General features: G+C 43.5%; 4 protein-coding genes across 6 annotated transcripts; 2 read left to right on the top strand and 2 right to left on the bottom strand.

Annotated features, from left to right (window-relative positions):
* The first annotated feature begins 860 nt into the window (after positions 1-860).
* ppm1nb (protein phosphatase, Mg2+/Mn2+ dependent, 1Nb (putative)) lies at positions 861-5,346 on the top strand. The gene is made up of 6 exons (XM_010731780.3): positions 861-1,755; positions 1,856-2,427; positions 3,558-3,675; positions 4,674-4,788; positions 5,007-5,070; positions 5,159-5,346. Exons 1-6 carry the CDS (start codon positions 1,347-1,349, stop codon positions 5,174-5,176), a joined length of 1,296 nt encoding a protein of 431 aa, XP_010730082.1. The 5' UTR covers positions 861-1,346; the 3' UTR covers positions 5,177-5,346.
* kcnk12l (potassium channel, subfamily K, member 12 like) lies at positions 5,248-9,195 on the bottom strand. Its single transcript, XM_027273235.1, has 3 exons — positions 9,144-9,195; positions 8,328-8,852; positions 5,248-8,246 (listed from the first exon to the last, which is right to left on the bottom strand). Exons 2-3 carry the CDS (start codon positions 8,671-8,673, stop codon positions 7,243-7,245), a joined length of 1,350 nt encoding a protein of 449 aa, XP_027129036.1. The 5' UTR covers positions 8,674-8,852; positions 9,144-9,195; the 3' UTR covers positions 5,248-7,242.
* A 1,287-nt stretch (positions 9,196-10,482) lies between these two features.
* On the bottom strand, positions 10,483-15,736 carry itpkca (inositol-trisphosphate 3-kinase Ca). 2 transcript variants are annotated; one of them, XM_010731833.3, is made up of 7 exons: positions 15,559-15,736; positions 13,181-13,280; positions 12,892-13,105; positions 11,803-12,007; positions 11,611-11,712; positions 11,452-11,523; positions 10,483-11,362 (listed from the first exon to the last, which is right to left on the bottom strand). In XM_010731833.3, the coding sequence occupies exons 1-7, from the start codon at positions 15,568-15,570 to the stop codon at positions 11,156-11,158; spliced, it is 912 nt and encodes a 303-aa protein (XP_010730135.3). In that variant the 5' UTR covers positions 15,571-15,736; the 3' UTR covers positions 10,483-11,155. The 2 variants fall into 2 exon arrangements, with proteins under 2 accessions (XP_010730135.3, XP_027129540.1); XM_027273739.1 differs by lacking the exon at positions 15,559-15,736 and adding an exon at positions 14,850-14,963.
* Positions 14,893-21,045, top strand: ccdc61 (coiled-coil domain containing 61). Of its 2 annotated transcripts, none has more exons than XM_019276455.2 (13): positions 14,893-15,150; positions 16,922-17,079; positions 17,160-17,242; positions 17,679-17,839; positions 17,914-18,066; positions 18,145-18,352; positions 18,432-18,532; positions 18,632-18,852; positions 18,933-19,011; positions 19,099-19,293; positions 19,375-19,408; positions 20,039-20,105; positions 20,213-21,045. In XM_019276455.2, exons 2-13 carry the CDS (start codon positions 16,932-16,934, stop codon positions 20,305-20,307), a joined length of 1,545 nt encoding a protein of 514 aa, XP_019132000.1. In that variant the 5' UTR covers positions 14,893-15,150; positions 16,922-16,931; the 3' UTR covers positions 20,308-21,045. The 2 variants fall into 2 exon arrangements, with proteins under 2 accessions (XP_019132000.1, XP_010730080.2); XM_010731778.3 differs by having other exon boundaries at positions 14,896-15,150; positions 18,432-18,514.
* The last annotated feature ends 342 nt before the right edge of the window (positions 21,046-21,387 follow it).

Raw genomic sequence — 21,387 nt, 5'->3', positions numbered from 1 at the left:
CCATCAGATCCACAGGGGGACGGATTCAGAGACCATAGTGACTGAAGGCAGACTGCAGACGATCTGAGGGACCTGCTGGGTAAGAAGCATGTCTGACAGATGAGTTGGTGCGAGGTCATTTAATTATATTAATAAGAACTAGTAAAACTAATGAAGTGAGTGTGTGCTCTCGTTCTGGTATTTGTCAGTACTCAGGCTTTACAGCCACAAAAACAAAGTATTTGAAGAATTATAGAGAGCGTTGATGTGAATGGTGCCAAACAAAACAGCTGTCAAGTCATGTTGTGGTTACATGCATGGTTACATGGTAACATCTGCTTGTTCAGAATAAAATAAACAGTTCAGACTTTCAGTATCTTTCCTCTCCATCTCTATTGATTCGTTACAATTTAAAGTTAGAAAACATAAAAATATTGTTTTCTTTGCATTTTAACGACCATTTCACAGCCTGTAAGATATTTTTGTTTAAGATCTGTAACAAACTCCAAAACCTTCATGTTGTCCTAAATAATATCAGCACAACGGAGAACATAATATTTTCTTACATTTCAGACATCGTAGAGTCTGACTCATAAACCTCATCAGCAAAGAATAAATGCAGCTCTGACGTCAGGTTTAAATTAGTGGATGATTAATGTGACTCCCTGAAGATGTCATCATGTTTAATGTTTAAAGGGATCACTTGTGTTTTTAATAAAAAATAAGCTTTCTTTCCCCCACCCTGTGTTCCTCGTCCCCACCTTCAGTCACACACTGTGTGCTAAATGGCAGACAGTCCTGTAATCCAGAGGAGTGGCAGCTCATAATCCCAACCGATAAATGGTAGAGATTACCAAAGCTATGGGAGGGGCAGAGCTGCAGATAGGAGGAAGCTGATAGAGGGTGAGCTCAGCCATGTCGATGCAAGCGAGGCGGGGATTGGTGCACAGAAATAGCCAGCCAATCACAGCAGAGGCAGGGGGGGAAAACAACAACGCAAGGGGAGAGCTGGTGAAATAGGGAAGAGCGATGAAAAAGCGAGGGAGAAGGTGAAATCACAGCAGCACTGAGGAGAGAATAAACAAGGAAGAGAGGAAGGATGAGTGGAGCAGCGAGCCGCTGATCAGTGAGGTCTCCAGAGAGGAGAGAGGAGAGGAAGGAGATGAGCAGGGAGAGGAGGGAGAGCAGCCAGCACCGAGAACATCCATCAGCTCAGGTGGCCATGCTCTGAGCCCTGGAGCAGCAGGGCTACGCAGACACTGCACAGGCCTACCATCAGGCCTATCACAGCCCTCCATCCCAGCCACAAACACCGAGGCAGGAATAAAAGAAGATTCCCATAACAACATCAGCCGTGTACACGAGCCATGAGGACGGCCAGGAAGGGAAGCGTGGAGATGCCTGCGTTTATGCGGCAGCTGGTGAAAGAGACCGAGAAGAGGGTCAGCTCTTTCTTCAAGGGGGGCCGAGGAGGAGCAGCAGAGGGAGAGCAGCCAGGAGTGGAGGAGGAGAAGGAGGAGGTCATCCCAAGCCCTTACCTGGACCGGCCCGTCCTGGACAAGCTAACAGAGGAAGGCTGTGCCCGCTGGGGGCTCACCTACGCCCTGGGAAGCATGCAGGGCTGGAGGGCCAACATGGAGGACTTCCACAACTGTGTGCCACAGCTGGGTGGAGAGCTGGCCGACTGGAGCTTCTTTGCCGTGTTCGACGGTCATGCAGGCAGCACGGTGGCACAGCACTGCTCTCAGCATCTTCTGGGTCACATCCTGGCCACAGGTGAAAGATGCATGAATGAAAAGTTTTGGTGTGTGATGTGGTGTGATTTTTGTGACTGATCATTTCTCATTGTATTCTGTAAACATCTTTGTGCACACAGGTGGACTGGAACCAATGGACGATCCTGAAAGGGTGAAAGGAGCCATCATCGAGGGCTTCCTGCAAACAGACAAGCACCTGCACTCTGTGGCCCGTCGAGAAGGCTGGGAGAGAGGAGGTACCACTGTGGTGGCCACCCTCATCTCACCGTACTACATCTACTTCGCCAATTGTGGCGACTCAAGGGCCATGCTGTGCCGATCCGGCCAGGTTTGCTTCTCCACTGAGGACCACAAACCTTACAGCCCTCTGGAGAAAGAACGTATTGAGAGCGCAGGCGGCACCGTGACCATCCAAAGGATCAACGGCTCCTTGGCGGTATCCCGTGCCCTGGGGGACTTCAGCTACAAGGGGGCGGAGAGCCGGACACCCAGCCAGCAGATGGTGTCTCCAGAGCCAGAGGTGTTTGTGGTGGAGCGCTCGCCGGCAGATGAGTTCCTGGTGCTGGCCTGCGACGGGGTGTGGGACACCATCAGCAATGAGGAGCTGTGTGCCTTCATCCACAATCGGCTGCGAGTCTGCACCGACCTGAGGGATGTCTGCACTCAAGTCATTGACCTCTGCCTGTATAAGGTCAGAGCCTGCAGCTCACAACCATCTTAACCCTTTTTTACAAAGTCACTCATGCAAACAGAAAGCACAATTTCAGTGTTACATAATTTTTAATGGGTCGTGGTTTTTATGCAATCACATAATCCCTTAAAGTGTGACTGTGTGGAGTTGGTTTGGTTTAATTTGAAGGAAAAGAGTGCATCTTTATGAAGCTAGCTCTATTTAATTGATAGTAAACGCACCTAATTAATGACTTCCACTTCTTCTTCTTACATCTAATTTTTTTACATAAACAGTAAAGGTGAAACAATGGGATGAAAGGCACTAAAATGTGTGACTTAGGTGATAATATTCTGCTAGTTTGTCCCTATTTTTACTATAAAAACATCAATTATAGCCACTTTTGTGCCCACACGAAGCAAATGATGTAAAAGTGAACCAGATAACAGCATCTTCAGGCTGGAAAAATCAGCTGTGCTCTTCTCCTCCAGGTCTGTTCGAGTCTCATTTAGTCAGCGGCTGCTGTTCGTTGGTGTAACAGTGTGACAAACCGCCTTAAAATAGGCCGCACAAGTGTCAGAACCGGTTATATGGGATGAATCTGGCTCCCTGCGAGGACTCATTTCAGCTGCTCTCACTCTGAGAGTGTCACGCGGGTGAAGGTTGATGTTCAAGAACAGGGAATTGCTCATCGTAGCGTCCTTATACATGCAAGAATAATTTCAGACCGCTGAGGGAGGATAATTATTTCACTACAGCCAGCTCCACTCATATTACAGCTGCTTAGTGAAGGACATTTTTACTCTGCGGTAAAGCCAATTAATCTTTAGAGTCAAAGAGACACATCAGTTTAAACATGAGCCACATGTGCACACGCTAACATCCTGTTATGTCCATCATATCACTCTGTTATGTAACATGGCCTCAGCTTTGGTGATACACAATGACCTGAAAATGTCAGGGCTTTTTCCACACACCATTTACATTTTCCTGCTCTGCTGCACACACACACACACACACATACCTTGAGGTGAAAATCATCTATTTCTAAAACACTCCACCCGGGATGAATTCATGTTTTGATATGTTGACATTTGTGAGGTCAGCCTGTTGTGTTACTCACCTCTATTTCATGCCACTTCTCTCCACAGGGCAGCTTGGACAACATCAGCATCATCGTGCTGTGCTTCCCTGGAGCCCCCCAGCTGTCAGCGGAGGCGTTACACCAGGAGGCCGAGCTGGAGGACCTGCTGGAGTCCAAAGTAGCAGGTGTGTGGGTGTAAATGATACATAAGGGACGCTGTATGCTGTCTACTGTCTTATTAGACCTGGTTTCATGCAGTAATCCTGATTTTTTTTTTATGTCTTCTTGAGGTTTGCAGTGTTTTTGTCCTGGTTTAAGAGGGCTGACACGCCTCAGACTCTATTATCCATTTCTATATCAGTTATAGTGTCTGAGAAAATCATTTCAGTCTAGTTCAGAGGCTTGCTGTAGTGGTTTTGAGTTTAGTGAAGCATGCCACAGAGTGCGTCTGTGCCTGTGAGCTGACCCAGAGCAAATGAAATGGAGCACTTTTATAGTAGGTAACGAAGGGCAGGAGGAGGAGGGGGGGTCTGTGAACCTTTTTTGAAGAAAAAAACAGGAGGAGGGGAGTGTTTGCACGAAGACCTGAAGGTCAAGTGAACCGAACAAAAGGACAGGGAGCAGGAAGGAAACATATTCGGCAGCATGTCACAAGTCAAGGCCTAAACAGGAAGTTGATTATAGACATCTCTCAATTAGCAAGTCTGCACTGCCCTCAATGTGTATTTCGTCGGTCAAGGGACCGAACCAGTACAGGCTAAAGGCTTGAGCAAATTCAGCTAGGCTAAATGTGTATTTTCCTCATCAGTAGTATAACTGTGTGATGTTTTTATTCTCAATAAATCTCATTAAAAGCCCAAAACCAACAAGGACTTTACAATAACAAGTATTCTCTGTGTAGCCAAAGTGTCCTCTGTGCTGTAGAGCTCGATCATTGTGTAGAAAGTGTTACAACACTGGATTCCTTCTTTACCATGACACAGGCACTGTGTACTTTATGTATACTGTCCTGATGTGGTGAATACTCCCTAGCAGCTGAAAATAGCGCCCATCAGTGCAGTATTTTTACACATGAAATGTTCCACATGAGGCTGAAATTATTGAGAAATTGTAGAATAAATAAGTTGCATGTAAAACTTACCAGGAACTTTCTAAATGTGTTTTTTGCTTTAATATCTGGCAGAGATTTATGACGAACTGTGTGCCAGAGGCGAAGAGCCCGACCTGTTGTCTGTCCTCACGATCCTCGCATCCACTGTCATCCCTGGATTACCACCAGGTGGAGGCATTCAGAGCAAGTAAGAGACACAAAATGAGTGTTTATTTATGAATGTGTGTGTATGTGTGTGTGTGTGTGTGTACATCTTTACCCTGTACAATACCTTTCGCAGAACACCCCAGTAATTGTTGTCTCTGTGTCACTATACACAAGATCTGAGTTGAAATTTTGCGGTATATGTTGTGTATCTATCTATCTACTGGGAAATGACACCATGTTTATTTCTGTGTGCTGCAGAAGGAACTGCATTATTTCTGCTTACTATCAGCAAAGAGAGACACACAAGCCCACACTGCCAAATGTAAGTACACATCTCTTCTCGCCATTAAAACACATATAGTCTTCGTCACTGTCCTATTCATTATTTTACCCTTTACTTGTCTTTCCAGGGCCTGGAAGACTCCTGAGGAGTCCAGCTGGTCTCCACGGATCCATGGATGGACTGTAATTAATGTCAATATTAAAACAGTTTTCTTCATGTGTGCAATTTGACAAAAAAAGAAAAAAAAAAGAGATGATTAACAGACAGGGATGTTTGTTTACGTCGTCGTCGTGCCAGCAGGACTGTCTTGTCATAGCAGATAACAATGCAAAAATAGGTCTAATAAAGCCTGATATGTTTTATATTTATACAAGAAGGACATTTTGTAAAACTTAACTCAGAGACACTGACCCAGCAACAAAAACCTCTGCCTCATTATTCAGTGAACAGAAGATAAAACGAACAACAGCCAACTGTGAAACTGTACATTTTCATTGGATAAAAAGAAGGAACAAGTATATGTAGAGTTATATTTAAAGAGATGTTTTAATATATAGATGGATAATATAATATATAAATAAGATTAATTTTAAATGTTTGCCTCTATAGGAAGGAAAAATGTCTGGTACGTTGTCGGTGCTAGTTAAAAGCTAGCAAACAGCTAACATGTATCCATCTGTTTCAACAGGGAGTGCTAACAGTGCTAACAGCGCTAAAAGCTGGTGGTGAAAGCACAAATACATCTTTATCCCTCGTGGTTGAGAAGTGACAGGCAAGTAAACAGTGATTAAATAGTTACTAATAAAAACTTGACACGCACGCAAGAAAAAATACATTTCACACATCGTTTAAACTCTTAACGAGGCGTTTGCTTTATTTTAAACATGTAGGACGAAATCCATTCGGCTGGAGAGACGTTTAAAAAGAGTTATTGGTTCAAATAATTAAATATACAGCATGAGCTCAAAGCCAAATGCCCTGAAATCTTCATTCAACAACCAAGCAAATTATATTTTAAGTTATATTTTGCAGCTCTCTCTTTATATTAACATTTTTTCTAAACTCGTTCTTCAATGCAGTCTGTGTGAAATATGTTTTTTCCCCCGTAAGTTGGATACTGTGCTGCCTTATTCTTCTTTTATATAGTCGATAAAACAAACAGCATCAGGACAGGTCAGCTTCAGGATGGGATCTGCGTCATACTGCATTGTTATATCATTTCAGTGAGTAATTTTCTGTGTATAGACGTTACATGTTAAGAGTCATGATTGTTTTAAACCTAAATAAAGATTATTTGACTGACGACGTGCACACAGTGACTCACTAAACTACTATTTCCATCATTGGTTTGACAGTGAAGCATGACTACTAGAGGAGAATGGATGATTTTGTCTCGTCTGCACATGTGGATCATACAAGATGGATTAAAAATGTCTCTTCTTGCATAGTAAAGGATCTCCTTCAGCTTGAATCTTGCTCACTGCTCCGTTGATGTGATCCTGCGACTATTTGTACCGCACTTATTGAACATGAGGACGTCCTCTACGGGGGCCACGTTTGATTAGATGTGCTCGATTGAAAAACCCCTGGATCTCAGCGCTCTTTCATGATTACTATGAATTTCAATGACGTGCATTGATGAAACAAGATGGGCGACTTATTGAGTAAGCAACAAATTAAAACGTCTCTCTCACAGCACTCGTGAGCTCCTCTAGTGGGTTCGAGAAGCTCTGCTTAAACACAAATCACTATTTTATATATGCAGCTAGTTATCTAAAAGGAGGTGTTTATGTCTGCGTGTTCACTAGTACCGACTACCACCTCACATATATTTATCGAGGAGCTCCGGGGACATGTGCAGCACTCTCAAATCAGCAGTCCCCTCGTTAAGTGGTCCTTCACTGCTTCTTTCATCTGATTGCTTTTGTATGAGCCAATCACTTCAGGACATCAGACCCCTCTTCGCGGCGAGGCTGAATTCTTTAAATTGCATTCATCTTTTCTCGCTCTGTTTTTCTACGCAGAACAAAATGTGAACAATTATTTGTGATGCAGACAGGTGGAAGTCTGCTATTATCTGCATAGACTTCTGCTGAAATTGCTCAGAGAGGTGCTGAACAGATGCTTAATTAGAGGACAAATCTTGAAATCAGTTGGATTAAGGGTCCAATATAACCCGAAGCACAACAAGTCCACAACATTTTAGCGGTGCTACCTATCCACGCTCGTCTCCTGTAGGCGATTATTCATAATGGCCAAGGCCCCCACGCCACCAGAGAATCCATTTTGATGGCTCTGCCGTGGACCCTGGTGAGCTGTTTCGCTCAGCTGCTTCTGCAGCAGTGCCAGAGACACCTTATTGGACACCATGAACTCATTGACGGAGATCATCTCACCGGATAGACGACGACCCACGTACACCCCGTCAGCCACCGTGCCTCCATCCGTCTCGCTGTCGCACACTGTCTCCACCGACCCCTCCGTGTAACGGTGTCTCCCTGTGGGGCAGTGGGATGAGATGGGCTGCACGGTGTTGCGTTTTAAGCGTTTTTGCCTGAGGTGCGCAGGCAGGCGCCTCTGTTTGTGGTTTTTGTTCTGGAGGCATGGGCAGCAGAGCCACCAGCAACCAGGCGTAGAGCAGGAGCAGGACAGATGGCGCCCCGAGCAAACCAGCTTACCCACGATCCAGTTGAGAGTTTGCTTGATGATGATAGAAATGACATTAAAAAGTGAGTAGATACAACACACGCCCATTAAAATGAAAAGGCAGTTCCCGAGCCGGTAGGCCTCCTGAGACTCATAGTGCTGTCTCTGACTGCTCACCAAGTCCCCGAAGCCGATGGTGCTGAAGGCCACGAAACAGAAGTAAAGGGAGTCCACATAGCTCCAGTTCTCCATGGAGCTGTACAGGGTGGAGGCACTGCACGCAATCACAATCGATGCCACACCTAAGATCAGCATCACGTAATAGACTGAAGGTTTCCAGCCTTCCAGACTGTCCTCCTCACCGGACGTCTCCTCCCTGCTTGACACCACCCCAACTCCAGCACACCGCAACCGGCGCTCATGACACCAGCGCATGATGTAGGCCAGCATCGTGATGATCCTCTCCAGGAAGAGGTTGAAGAAGAGGATGGTGGCAGCACAGCCGATGAGGCCGTAGAAGATTAGAAATATTTTCCCAGCTATGGTCACTGGGGTAGTCATGCCGAAACCTGGAAAGGAGAAACACAAAATAAAATGTTGTATCATCTGCAAATTTTTGAGTTTGCATCTTAAAAAGCTTCAAGACTTACCAATAGTGGAGACAACCGTGCCCACAAAGTAGAAAGCTCCAGAAAAATCCCAGCGAGGCCTCAACGTGTCCACCCTGATCCCAGCTCCGTTCGCTTCTTCGTACTGACGCAGCAGAGTGTGCAGGGCACCCAGGTTGACCCTGTATCGCTGGGTGAAGTTGTCCAGCTGCTGCTTCCAAAGACGACGGGCACGCAACTCAAAGGGGTGTTCCAGGGCTGAGAAGATTGCCGCCCCGCACAGTAGGTAGAGCAGGATGAGCCCGGCCAGCAGGCAGAAACGGGCGTTGTCTTCGTTCATGGGCGCCCTGGGGCAGCAGCAGCCACCGGCAGCCCTCCTCTGAGCCATGAGCACAGCAGCAACAACATGCACCACCTTCCACCTGTGCTGCCAGGACACACGCTCACGGTATCACCCACCACCTGACATACACACGCTGGCTTTATAGAGCTCTTTTGGTTTACATGCACAGCAATGCATTTGGCTTTAAATGGAGGTTAGTGAGAGCTGCTTTGAGCAGATACAGCCTGGAAGAAGATAAACAAAAATGTATTTCAGTCATAACTTTACTACAATGTAAATATTTAATTATTACTTTATTTTGCATGACTATATAAGCTTTATTTTTTTTATTACAACAACAAAAAAACTGACTGACAACATATTTATCTTTGGTTAAACCAGTACACCATGAAGACATTCATCATAGGAAAACACTAAATTCATGCAAACATTTAAGTCAGTAACAGTTTAGGAGATCTAAGCCACACACTAGACCAACTAGTCAAAGTTTAAAGTAAGAAACAAACACATAGTACCTGTCCTCTTTGAAGCAGCGTCCGTTTCCCCCGAGCGCCGCTGCTCTTTCCATGGATCTGCTGAACAATGACCAGCGAGAGGAAGCCTCTTGAGTTTTTGTGCGTGTGTGTGTGTGTGCAAACTGAAAGGCTGTCTGACATCATCATCCTTTAGCCCACCCCCTCCATCTTTGAGCACACACTCTGTGGTTGCAGTCATTTCAAAAGCCTCTTTTCATCACACCTCAATTTCACTAAATCTTAAAAAGCCACAATGGACAGAAGGTTTGTTTTATACATTTTAATCACTCAGTTACGTCTGCAAAGTGTGGAGTTATGAGTTTCAAGTCCTGATTGAGGTGCAGCATCAACCTTGATTTTCATCGTGCCAGTTTAGCAGGATACATTTAAGTGGAGGGGGAATATATAAGAGCAGAGTTTGCCCCTCTATCTTCACCACCTCTGAGGGAGACTGTGGTTGTAGTGTGCAGCTTCCAGCTCCTCTCAGAGGGCTTTTTGTTGTTGCTGCAGACTGTGTGGGAGGATTTGTCGAGCATGACTTTCAGTTTCTGTGTCTGTTCATTCCTTTAATCTCGTTTGCTGCCGCTGGACGTAAGGGCAGGGGTTCCCTCTGCCTGCCGTCTGAAGGCTGAGTGACACGAGTGGACAGGTGTGGAAGACAGAGAGACACATCTGCCTTCATCTCACCAGGCAACCCTGAATCAGGTGTTGAACTTTAGTGTTTGATTAATACTCTGATCTGTCCAGGTTTACACTACTACATGTATGTGCATCAGTGTGTATGATGAGAATGAGAATGGATATGGCCTCACACATTAGCCCACAAAAACCTTGTTTCCTATGTACAAACTATATTTAACACACAAACCCATAGGTGTGTAAATGTATACATGCTTATTTCTGCTGTGAAGTTGGACATTTTAACATGGGGTCTTTATGGAGGTTGACCTGTTTTGTAGCCAGCCTCAAGTGGACATGTGGGGAACTGCAGTTTTTGGCACTTCACAGAGGTTGATACTTGAATGAAACCCAACGTCATGGCATTTCAAGTCAAACATCAACCTCATGGTGGTGCTAAAACAGTGTTCCCCAAGATTCTTCCATCTGGAACCTTTTTTTATCTTTGACTAAATGACAAATTTAATGTATATTTCATATTATATGTAATAGAACAACTGATAAACTGTACAATTAACCCAAACAGTGAACACATTAACTGCAGGAAGTTTGTGTGAAACAAGTTTTTAAGTTGGTGTCACATCATAGCAACAAACATTTCCCCCCAAATAAGTACAAAGACGAGTGAAAATAATGTAAAATCCAATGTTTTAATGTAGAAATCAAACCATTAACTCCATTAATCATTGTAAAGGACTGATGTTTGTTGGACCACAAGGAACACACTAATACTGGTCTCAACTACCAACATCATCTGTAGATAAAAGTCTCAAAGTATGTAGTGTTTTCATCATTACAACATATTTATGCACACTGTGATGCATTTGAATAAAATATTTAATAATAGTGAAACAAAGAAATTAGTCCATTTTTCAGTATCAGTAGTTTTAGCACCATTTTAATAACACAGTGGAAGTATCCCAATCCAGAGAGGGCAACCATGTCTGGCTTATAAATGTGTTTCCTGAAAGAATGAGCGGACTGTCAGACGTCTCCTGCTCAGAGTTGTAGGTTTATTTAGTGTTCAAACTTTATGCTCAGGTTGTTTCTATAAATCACAAACAACCTTTTGACTCATATTGTGGACTTCATTTAGTAAAAATAAATCTGTCTGGAAAGTATTTTCTTTGTAACACATTTTTAAAAATGTGTTGTTATTGTAATCAATCACATCCTCCATTTTTTTTTACACCCTCACGCTGTATTTTTCCAATAAAGTTCATTCCCACAATTCAACACAACCAATTTCAGAAGCCAGTGCATCTGCAGTTGTTCACTTAAGAGTAGCGGAGGAAGGACTGAGAGTAAATTTCCACACATGTTTAGAGTGGTGTTCAGGTCAGTGGCAGCATGTTGGCCAGTATATCAATGAGGTTGTCCAGACCCCAAAGGTAGCCATCTTCTCGGTTGCCTTCTACCCAGGGAGTACGGTGGTCCAAGGTGGTGTGTGATGGCAAGGCCACACTCTTTCCAAAGTCAATCATCCACACACCTGTCCTGCCTGTCCAGTCGTGTACAAACAGTAAGGAACTGCCCACGACCTGCAGAGATACAGCTGTCAGAAAACAGATCTACCAAACAAATTCAAAACATCGACTGCAATGCTCAACCAAACTGTTACACGTCTAACCTCGTGTGTTCTGAAGAAGTCTGATGCCTCCAAGACCTGCCGCAACTGTTTCAAGCGTCTCAGATACCCCCACTGAAGGGAAAGATACGACATTTACAAGAGAGGAAAGAAAAATAAACAATCTGCCAGTAAATGGAAGCCGGTGAAGGTCACACTCACCACAATGTGGGTATTGGATTCAACAAAGTTGTCAAGTGCTTTCATCACTTGATCTCTGCTTTTGGTCCTTTTGAAGTTTGTGTGACATTCTTCGTTTGGCTTCTGCGCAAGAAACATACAGAGTATAATCCCAAATATAATGGGCAGCATTTATTCCTCATACGTCAAGATGAATCGATCTTTGGAGCTTACCTTGAATCCTTCAATACGGAAACCTAGAGTTGTTGTGGAGCTCAGTGTCTCCCTCCACTGCATGTACCTGGTTTTCAGCACTGCCTTCTGGGCTCGTTCCTGGACCGTGGGGGCCTCTGGGTCCACGGCCACCATCTTCTCATACATGTCCTTACGAGGCTGAGGCCGCTCTCGAGCCAGCAGCAGCTCCTCCTCGAGGTAAGTGCTGTGAAGGAAAGCGTCTTTATCGTGACTGGGGCATATTAATTGTATTAAAAGTTTATTGTAACTGTGAAAAAACAAAGCTTCAACTTTAGATCTAATACTATAAGTTGTATTAATCATGTTTGTATTTGAGCCCTAACCGAGCATTTATGCAATCTTGAGGTTCCTCAGGATTGGGAACATCTCTGCTTTTTGCAGATGATGTGGTTCTGTTGGCTTCATCAGACCTTGACCTTCAGTACACACTGGGATGATTTGCAGCCGAGTGCGATGAGAGTCTAAGGCTGAGGACATGGTTCTCTGCCGGAAAATGGTTGAATGCTCCCTCCTGGTTGGGAGTGAGTTGTTACCCCAAGTGAAGGAGTTCAAGTGTCTCAGGGTCTTGTTCACCATTGATGAGAAAATAGAGTGTGAGATGGACTGGCAGTTTGGTGCGGTGTCTGTTGTGGGGAAGAGGTTGCTGAGCTGAAAGGCAATGCTCTCGGTTTTCCAGTCCATCTACGTTCCAGCCCTCACCTAGCAGCCCGCTGCTCCTTCACGTTGAAAGGAGCCAGCTGAGGAGGTTTGGGCATCTGATTAGGATGCCCCCTGGGCACCCATCTGGGACTAAATGCGTTGCTGGGGAGAAGGATGTTTAGGACACCCTGGTTTAACCATAACCAAACCCCGGATAAGCAGCAGCGAATTAATGGATAGAGAGCATTTGTGAAGGTTACTGGACTTCTTAAGAAGAAACCCTCTCCTGATTTTATTACTAAATTGTTATGTTTCGGTGACGGTAGGTTTTGATATTCAAAATTAGTCCTGCAATATATATATTTCCTCACTCAAAAACATCTCATTCAGCTGCTCGCAGTGGCAAATATCTGCCCAGTTTTAACTTACCGACTGCCCATCTTGCAATCCATGATGGCAGGTGTGTTGAAATGTGTCAGCAAGTTATCCATCATGTTGTAATCCTGCTCGTCCCGCTGCACCACACCGTGATAGGCTGGAACAAAGGGCCTCAAAGTGTCCTCCATCAGCCTGAGGTAGCATTGTTGCTCTCCCTTACAAAACCTCTTCAGCAATGTGCCGTAATCCCCAACATGAAAACTCCCTGTGAAAAACATTTGTTAGTTAGTATGGATTCATTTTTAAAAAAGGAGCAAAATGAAAGACTAGACAATCAAACCTGCATGTCCGACCACTTGCAGCCACTGCTGAGGTTTCTTGGGAGTCATAGGAAGGAGAGATGAAGTCCCGCAACTTTTGTGTGTGGTCCATGTGGAGTTCTGCATCGGAAGACCAAAAAACAACCTCAGTGAGTCATTCTTCAGCGCACACACACACTCCTCTGTGTTTTCACAAACAGGCGGCGAGGACCTCAGACTTCAGACTTTTTGGCCTAATGGGTGAACGACGTCTCCGTGGAAACAGTGCTTAAACCAAGACCGAGCGAAGACATGCAGAGGAGGGTGAGCTCTGATCTTATGCAACAGGTTTATCAAACATTTACAGAAGGCTCTTGTTTTCTACTGAAACCACCAAACAGAGCTGAACACACAGATGTTGACAACATGAGAGCCGGTTTCAAGCTTTAAAATGATGATGATGCACGTTGATTTGTTGAATATTTTTTTGATAAATAAAAAAATGAACTGGAAAAAAGCAAAAATGAAGAGATGTTTCTTTCTATCTGTTGAGATCTTATAAATCAGAAATCGAGCAGTTTGTTTTGATCTTACAGTCTACTGATCGTACAACAAAAACATATTCAAGGTGAGTTAGAATGTCTTTTCTTATATATGCCACACATACACTGACTGGCCACTTCATTAGGTAATCCAATGCAGCAACTCTGCCATAAATTAAACTTTTAAAAAGCTTATATTGTTTCTGTTTTGTTGATACTGTCAGAGAGGTGTTACTTACATATGTAAATGGGCCAAAACGTTAGAAACACCTCTCAATATAAAGCGGTCTAGTTAAAGACTACTGCAAACTTAAACCTCCATAGAAAACATAATTGTTAATTAATATCTTTCTAACAGTGTTATGACACCTCAATGTTTCATTGTTATAATTTCAGTTTATACAAGCATACTTACATCTTACATAGATTAAACTACGCCATGCAATTATTATTTTGTCTGTGGTTGTTATATCCACTATGCTGCGCAATTATTCTTTTCTTTACCTTGCTGTGCAGTTATATTTATTTATCTTCACTGTTGTATTCTGGAAAATCTCTACCATCTTTCCGTGACAATACTTCCTGTTATACATAGATAGATATGTGCATCTTAGCACAATGCTACACACCATGTGTGTATACAGCGCAATTATTTTATTTATTATTTTTATTATTATTATTCTATTTATACAGCTCACTTCAATACTTGTCAATACGTATTTTATATTTATTTATTAGAACCCTTACATATATATTTTTCATATTCTATTTTAGTATATGTTCTTTTTTAACTTCAATTTATAACATTGTATTTTACTCTTATGTGTAGTGCTGTCACACTGTTTACTGTCTTGAACTTGAAACTTGTATACTTTAAAGGTGTATATAACTTGTATTCAATTTTGTTATATTATTATATTTCTAGTATATTTTCACATTAGATTATCATATATATTTTGTGTATTGTGAGCTGCTGTAACAAGTGAATTTCAGCAGTGTGTCTGTTGCTACTTTTTACTGATAAATGTTTAAATAAAATAAAATAAAATAAAATAAAATTAAATATCTGATGCTTCTCCTCCGTCATTAATTTCCAGCATCATTTCAGCCGCTCGGCTTGAAGAGGCGCGGCGCCCATCACCTCCACCTGTAGGGGGCAGCGACTCACCCGAAGAGCCGTCGAAAGCCTTCGTTGTATCTCCCGCAGAAGAAGAGCCAGCAGACGCTGCTCAAAGTAAAGAAGAAGAATTTAACGGTTCCCGGTCGTTGACCCGCCTCGGGGCTGCACGGTGCCGGTGATCGGTGCGTTTGTTTCGGGGCTGTTCGTACCGGAGCGAGCGGCTGACCTCCAGCCTGGAAGCTATTTCAGTTACTACACCGCGAGCTAACGCCGCCGCTATGCTCCTCCAACGGTCGGCTACGTGTTGACAACGCGTCTCGTTAAGGATAAAACCAACTGCAAACCGAAGGTAACGTTTCTTTAACGCTTCTACAACGTTACGCGAACATTTACACGAACGTCGGACAGGTAGCTCGCGCTAACTGGCGCTCACTAACGATAACTGCGCGTGCTAGCTAACCGTAGCTCGTCAGTTGGCTGATGTTAGCTGATGTTTGGACTTATAGTCTTATCACAGCGTCGGTTTAATACAAAAAAACATCGATTATTAATTAAAAAAGAGGCTCAAACTTTGTGTAAAAGTTGTGAAGGAGCCAAATAAACCAAACAGCCACCGTGTGTGATGTTTGTATGCGTGCATAGATGATGACACTGATTTCTCCCCGCACGGGAGAAAGTGAAGTCAAGCGCGAAACAAAACAAAAGCAGCTTCTTAACTTAGCGACGGGGGGAAAAACGACACAATTAGTAAACTCACCTCGTAAAACATGATTTAAAACATTTGCCGTGTTGTCGACATATGATCCGAGACACCAAGCAGAACTTTTTCCCAATAAAAACGATGACACCTTTTTGAAATGGACTCTGCCCGCTCACTACCGCCCCCAGCGGGGTGTTTGGGTGAAGACAGCCGCTCTGTGTGTGAGGTGTTGGGGGAGACAGGCAGTGACATGGTTAGCTGGCAGGTGATAGATATGTGGGTAAACCTTCATGTTTTTTATTTACAACTGTTACAGATGCATAAAATCGATCACATGAGGAGAAAACAGCACGTACACATGAAATATGAGACTTCCTCCTTCACTGATAATGTGTCCGTCTCTAGTCACATTTCCTTTAACTTCAGTTCAACTTCCTCCACTCCACCTCCCTTATAATAAACATTTGTCTTTTTTATAGGGTCAGAAAGGATTTTAGGGGGAGACCACATCTGAAATTTGAGATACAGCTCAGGACTATGTCATAAATCTGTAATAAACATGTTTTCATTAATGTGCCTTTTTAAATGTTTAAAGTTTAGAGTGTTTAAGGTCTTTATGATGGACGTTCCCATGTTCTGTTATGTCTCCTAAGTTGTTGCAGCAGTTTTTGGGTTAAATCTTTCTTATCACAGTTTTTATTCATTTATACATAAACAGAAAGATTAAACTTGAAAAAATAAATCTAGTGACAGTATATCCAACATAATACAACAATATACACAAAGGTCTGTGATATATTAACTTCTTTGAAACAATCCAGATCTTCAAAGTGTCCCAGAGATCCTATGTACTTAAAAATCTGGTCCCATGTTCATATGACGCAGTTTCTGACATCACCTCTTTTTTTAAACATCTGGAGCGAAAGTACTTTTCCATAATCTGAGCATCGTTCAAGCAGCTGTGACCACTCTGACTTTTACAACCACGATCAAATTTTCTTACAGAAATGTTGATATTTTATTGCTATGAAAAGAGTAGAATAGATACTTTCTTGATCCCACTAGGGGAAATTATTTATTCACTCAAGTTTTTGCATGCATTTTACCTAAAATACAATCACACACACACAGAGGGCCCATTGACATGCAGATGTGGAGAGATGATGGCAGCCTAATTGGAAATGTTATTTAGACTCCTTTAGTGACACCACTACAGCCTCTGAAAGACCGTCACGCTGGAGTAGAAGATGTTAAACTATAGGGAAACTTGTCCAGATTTGTCAAATGTTTGATCTCAATAAACGCTGAGCTCTTCTGTCTTTGTGAGAAAAAGATTTTTCTCAGATGAGGTTCAGATCAGACTTTAGACCTTGTAGTTTGTCGCTGGCATCACAGGAATGATTCGTCTCTCCTCCCACAGACCCAGAGCGATGGAGGAGGGCTCTGAGGTGATGGAGGATATTGTCTTTCGAGGAGTGGAGTTCTCCGTGAAGATCGAGGTGGACAAGGGTCTGCTGATTGTGGAAATCTCAGACTCTGCGACGGCAGATCAGTGGAGGGGCGACTTCGATCCAGCATGTGAGTGGCATTTATCATAGATGGATCATCAGCGGCTCAATATGTCTCACTCACACTGTTTAATCTTCTTCTTTTTTTAGACATCGAGGATCTCACTCGCAAAACTGGCAACTTCAAGCAGTTTCCCATTTTCTGTAGTATGTTGGAGTCGGCTGTTAGAAAGGTAAGTTTAAAGATAGACAGAAAGGGAGGCGGGGGGATGTAGAGGTGGCACAAAGTCAGAGAATGATGTGAGCCGACACACATTTGCTCGAGGCGGCGTGTGAGCTGAGGCGAGACTCGTTCATTTGAATTCAATGTTTCCGCTTGAGCGTAAAGTGCACAGTTATTGCTCCTCTCCTTTTTGTTAATGTGCAGGAACCGGGCCAAACGAGAGAAACTATTTAGAAGTTGGTCAGTCTCTGAACCTTCATCAACTAATGTCTGACAACGATTTAGCCTCTGAGGGCAACAGCCAATGTTGTTGGGCTTCCAGATGGGCCAGCAGATATCTGGAAAAAAGCAATGTGATATGATGGGAAAGATTTCTGCTCATCTTTACAATCAGATAATTAAAAAAACAAGCTAATAAAAAGATAAATTGTCTCATATTTCTGCAGGCGAGTGACTCCGTTGCTCTGGACCTCCTGACCTACGCTGACCTGGAGCTGCTACGTAACAGGAAAGCAGGAGTGGTCAGTCGTCCTCGCGGCCATCAGCAGTCGTCTGCGCTCACTGCCAAAAGATATCTCATCCTCATATACACCGTGGAGTTTGACAGGTGTGTGCCTCAAAGTGTACACATAGTTTTATCAGTATCTGATTATAAGTATTAATAACTGTTTCTATTTTTAGGATACACTACCCTTTACCTCTGCCCTACGTGGGTAAACCGGACCCGGCCGCCCTGCAGAAGGAAGTGAGAGCTCTGAGAGCTGAGCTCAGCACGGTGACCACTCATGGAGTTAACAAGTCTGCAGAGCTAGAGATACAACGGCTACGAACAGAGTAGGTTGCATTTTATCTCCATGACCGATACGAAAAGATGTTGGACTTTTTAAAAAAAAAAATTCTAATATTTTCAAGGCTGGCTCTGATGAAACAAGAGAAGGAAGCCATGGCTAAGCTTCTGGAGCGGCTGCAGATCAGCGGAGGTGGTTCCACGCCTGGACGAGACGACTGGAGGGTCAAAGATGTCGTGAGGACGCTGGAGGAGCAGCTTGTAAAGGAGAGAGCCAAAAGTCAACGCTCGGCGAGCAAGAGGTGCCAGGAGCAGCGACTCCTGATTGAGCAGGTGAAGTTCTTCTCCTTCTCAAAGTAATCTGTCGTTTGTCCTCAGCTGGTTTTAACATTTTCTCTCCTGTCCCGTCCAGTTGGAGGAGCTGAGAGCGTCAGAGTGTGCTCTCCGGGTTCGTGTCAAGAGTCTCACCAATGAGTTGGCGTTACTACGGCGAGGGTTAGACAATCTAAGCGTGTACTATATCTTCACTTTCTCTCTCTTTCATTCATTCTCTTTAAATTCACTGAAATCTGAATCACATTTATCTACTTGGCGTACACTCTGTGTCTGCAGCCGAGTGACTCCCGTGTCCGCTCACGTCAGCTCTCGAGTCGACGGGGAAATCTATCGTTCGCTCTCCCGCGAGAGGAGGACGGGGTATGGCACGGTCAGGGCTCGCTCGGGATCCAGAGAACGGATGGAGGAAAGAGGTCAGAGGTCGGAGGAAAGAGGAAGAAGAGCGGACTCCTCGGGATCGCGTGCTCGCATTCGCAGGCCGTCACCATCTCCCACCGGTACTAAATCTTCTCGTGATGCTCTCGTAATTATTTTTAATATTCAAAATTAATTAATACTCCCAACTGCTGTATTACAGGAACAAGGGGGCCTCGCTTTGACCCGACCGCTTACATCCAGGACAGACAGCGCAGGCAGAAAGAGGCAGAACTCAAAAAGTTGGTTTGAGTTATATTTCCTGTGATGACACGTTAATGTTTGATGCTGAAGAAACAATAAATTTTGAACCCTGTTTTGTGTGACAGACAGAGGAAGGTACGGCGGGACCTGAACTCACCCGTTGTCCTTGAGAGGGGACGTTCACGTTCCAGAGAGGCCTATCCTCAGATGGCCCGGACTGGCAGCAGAGGCAGGAGTTTATCCGTGGAGCGGAGAGGGAGCAGGAACTCCTCAGAGAGCTCGTTAGTGGATATGGAGGAAATGGCCAAAACTCTGTTCAGGTGATGGATTACCTCTGTTAGTTTCTGCGAAGTCTCTGTTCTCTTAGCGTTTTTTTAACGTCTGTTTTTCTGTTTTTACAGAGGAAGGAAACAGACTTATAATGGACCCAGTGTGGTGAGTAACATTAACTCTTTATTGCTGCTCTATCAGGTCTGTCTCGTCACAGCTGGGGTTGTGGTCTCGTCTGAGTCCTTGAGGTCATTTGTTAAAGAACGCTACGCTCAAAAATGAAACACAATCACACCAGATTGTTGTCCACATCTTCTAAAAGACCGAACACATGATGCAACTAAATGGTCCCTCCAAGATACCTTCTGCTATTTGGTTGAATCGCTGAGTTTACATTGCCCATTCCATTCATATACTCGCTATCAGTGTTGGTCCACACCCTCAGCCTGAAAACTTTCCTCTTCCTGGTGGTTCAAAACATCTGTGGTACAAACATTAAGACTCCCACAGTGCTCTGAGCTCACAGTATTTCGTGGAGGTGATTGTACCTGCAGCACAAAGTTACATAAAGTACAAGAACAGGTGTACAGGGTGCGGAGTGGGAATGACAGAGACATCAAGTGACGAATTAAGGCAGCAGGATGGTATAAAGTAAACTAGTGTCCATGTTCATCATACTGAAAGAACAGGTCAAACACTGTGGGTCGTTTTGTCTTTTCACAAGACTCGTTGGCTGTAAGAAAATATAGTATCATCAGGTTTTTCCTTTTCAATGTGTGATTTATGTGTTTCTAGTCTAGAGGAGGCCTTTTGACCAGGAAGCCATTATGCAGTACTCCGTCACACAGAATGAAAGACAAAGGTAATTTATCATGACTCATTATTTTTGGCTACAATAAAAAGAAAAAGAAAAAATCTAGCCGCTACACATCTTCATTTTTTTTTCATTTTACATCTCTGAACCCTCAGACAGCTCCGTGGATACGGGTACTGAGCTGTCGGAGATCGATGCCAGGCTGCAGGCGCTTCAGGAATACATGAGGGACCTGGATACAGGACACTAACGACACAACGCTCGTGGATATGATCCCTGACGAGTGCGCGGCTCAGACTGAGGAAGAAATGAAGCTTCAAACATGAGCGATGGGTTTAACTGTGTACGTCATTGTAAGAGACTAAAACTCCTTCTGGACGGTCAGACCTCCAGGACTTCAGGAAACTACAGCCATCACTGTGAAGGACAACTTTTTTTTTTTTTTAAACATGTTTTTATTAATTAACTTAATATGACTGTCTGAGTGTGGTAGGGTTTTGGTTTTTTGTTTTTTTTACAACAAACAAACTAAACATGTTTGGCGGCACCTTCGCCTGTGAAGTCATTTTATTCTAACATGTCCGTGGATGCAAATGTGTTTGTGATAATAGTAAATGTCATCCCAGTCAAAGTCTGCATTTTCAGTCCGTATGTTCCCTTTCCTGCTCGACCCTGAACTCAACATATCACTTAATTTGCATTAAAATGTAAAAGTTTTCTACTGTTTGAGCCTAAATGGACCCACTTTCCCTTTGAGGTTAAACCCCAAACTTTTGTTACGGGAACGACACTCCTCGTGAAAGATAAATCACTTTGGACAGACTGTGGATGTTGGTATTTATGTGTACACTCATCCATCCATCACTTTATGATGGTCAACCTGCCAAATTTTGTATGAAATTGCTCTTTGTGTGTGCCCAAAGACTGTTACTCTATTTTTCCCCTCTGTTTTTTATACCACCTAAAAATATAATTTATAAGAAACCTCCTCTGTGTAAAGACCTTTTTTTTTTTTTATGATCCTTTCCAGGCTTGAACAGTTTGTGCTTTCCTTTGTACCAGTTAAAGTTGAATTGGATCCTGAGGGGAAAATTTGAAGCGTCTCCATCACTGCAGTTGCTTTCATTAGTTAACAAATAACCTTCTGAGCAGAAAGCCTTCGTCTCAGGGTAACAAATGGTAAATACACTGTACTTACATAACACCTTTCTAGTCTTCTGACCACTCGAAGAGCTTTTACACTACATATCTCATCCACCCACACATTGCCTAACCACTTCACGCACCGATGGCTGCCATAGCTGCCACAATATGAACGTCTTATGTTTAT

Source organism: Larimichthys crocea, chromosome XXII (assembly GCF_000972845.2).
Source record: "Larimichthys crocea isolate SSNF chromosome XXII, L_crocea_2.0, whole genome shotgun sequence".
Classification (NCBI taxonomy): domain Eukaryota; kingdom Metazoa; phylum Chordata; class Actinopteri; family Sciaenidae; genus Larimichthys; species Larimichthys crocea.
The sequence above is the reverse complement of the archived record's forward strand: the minus strand, read 5'-3'. Positions and strand labels throughout refer to the sequence as shown.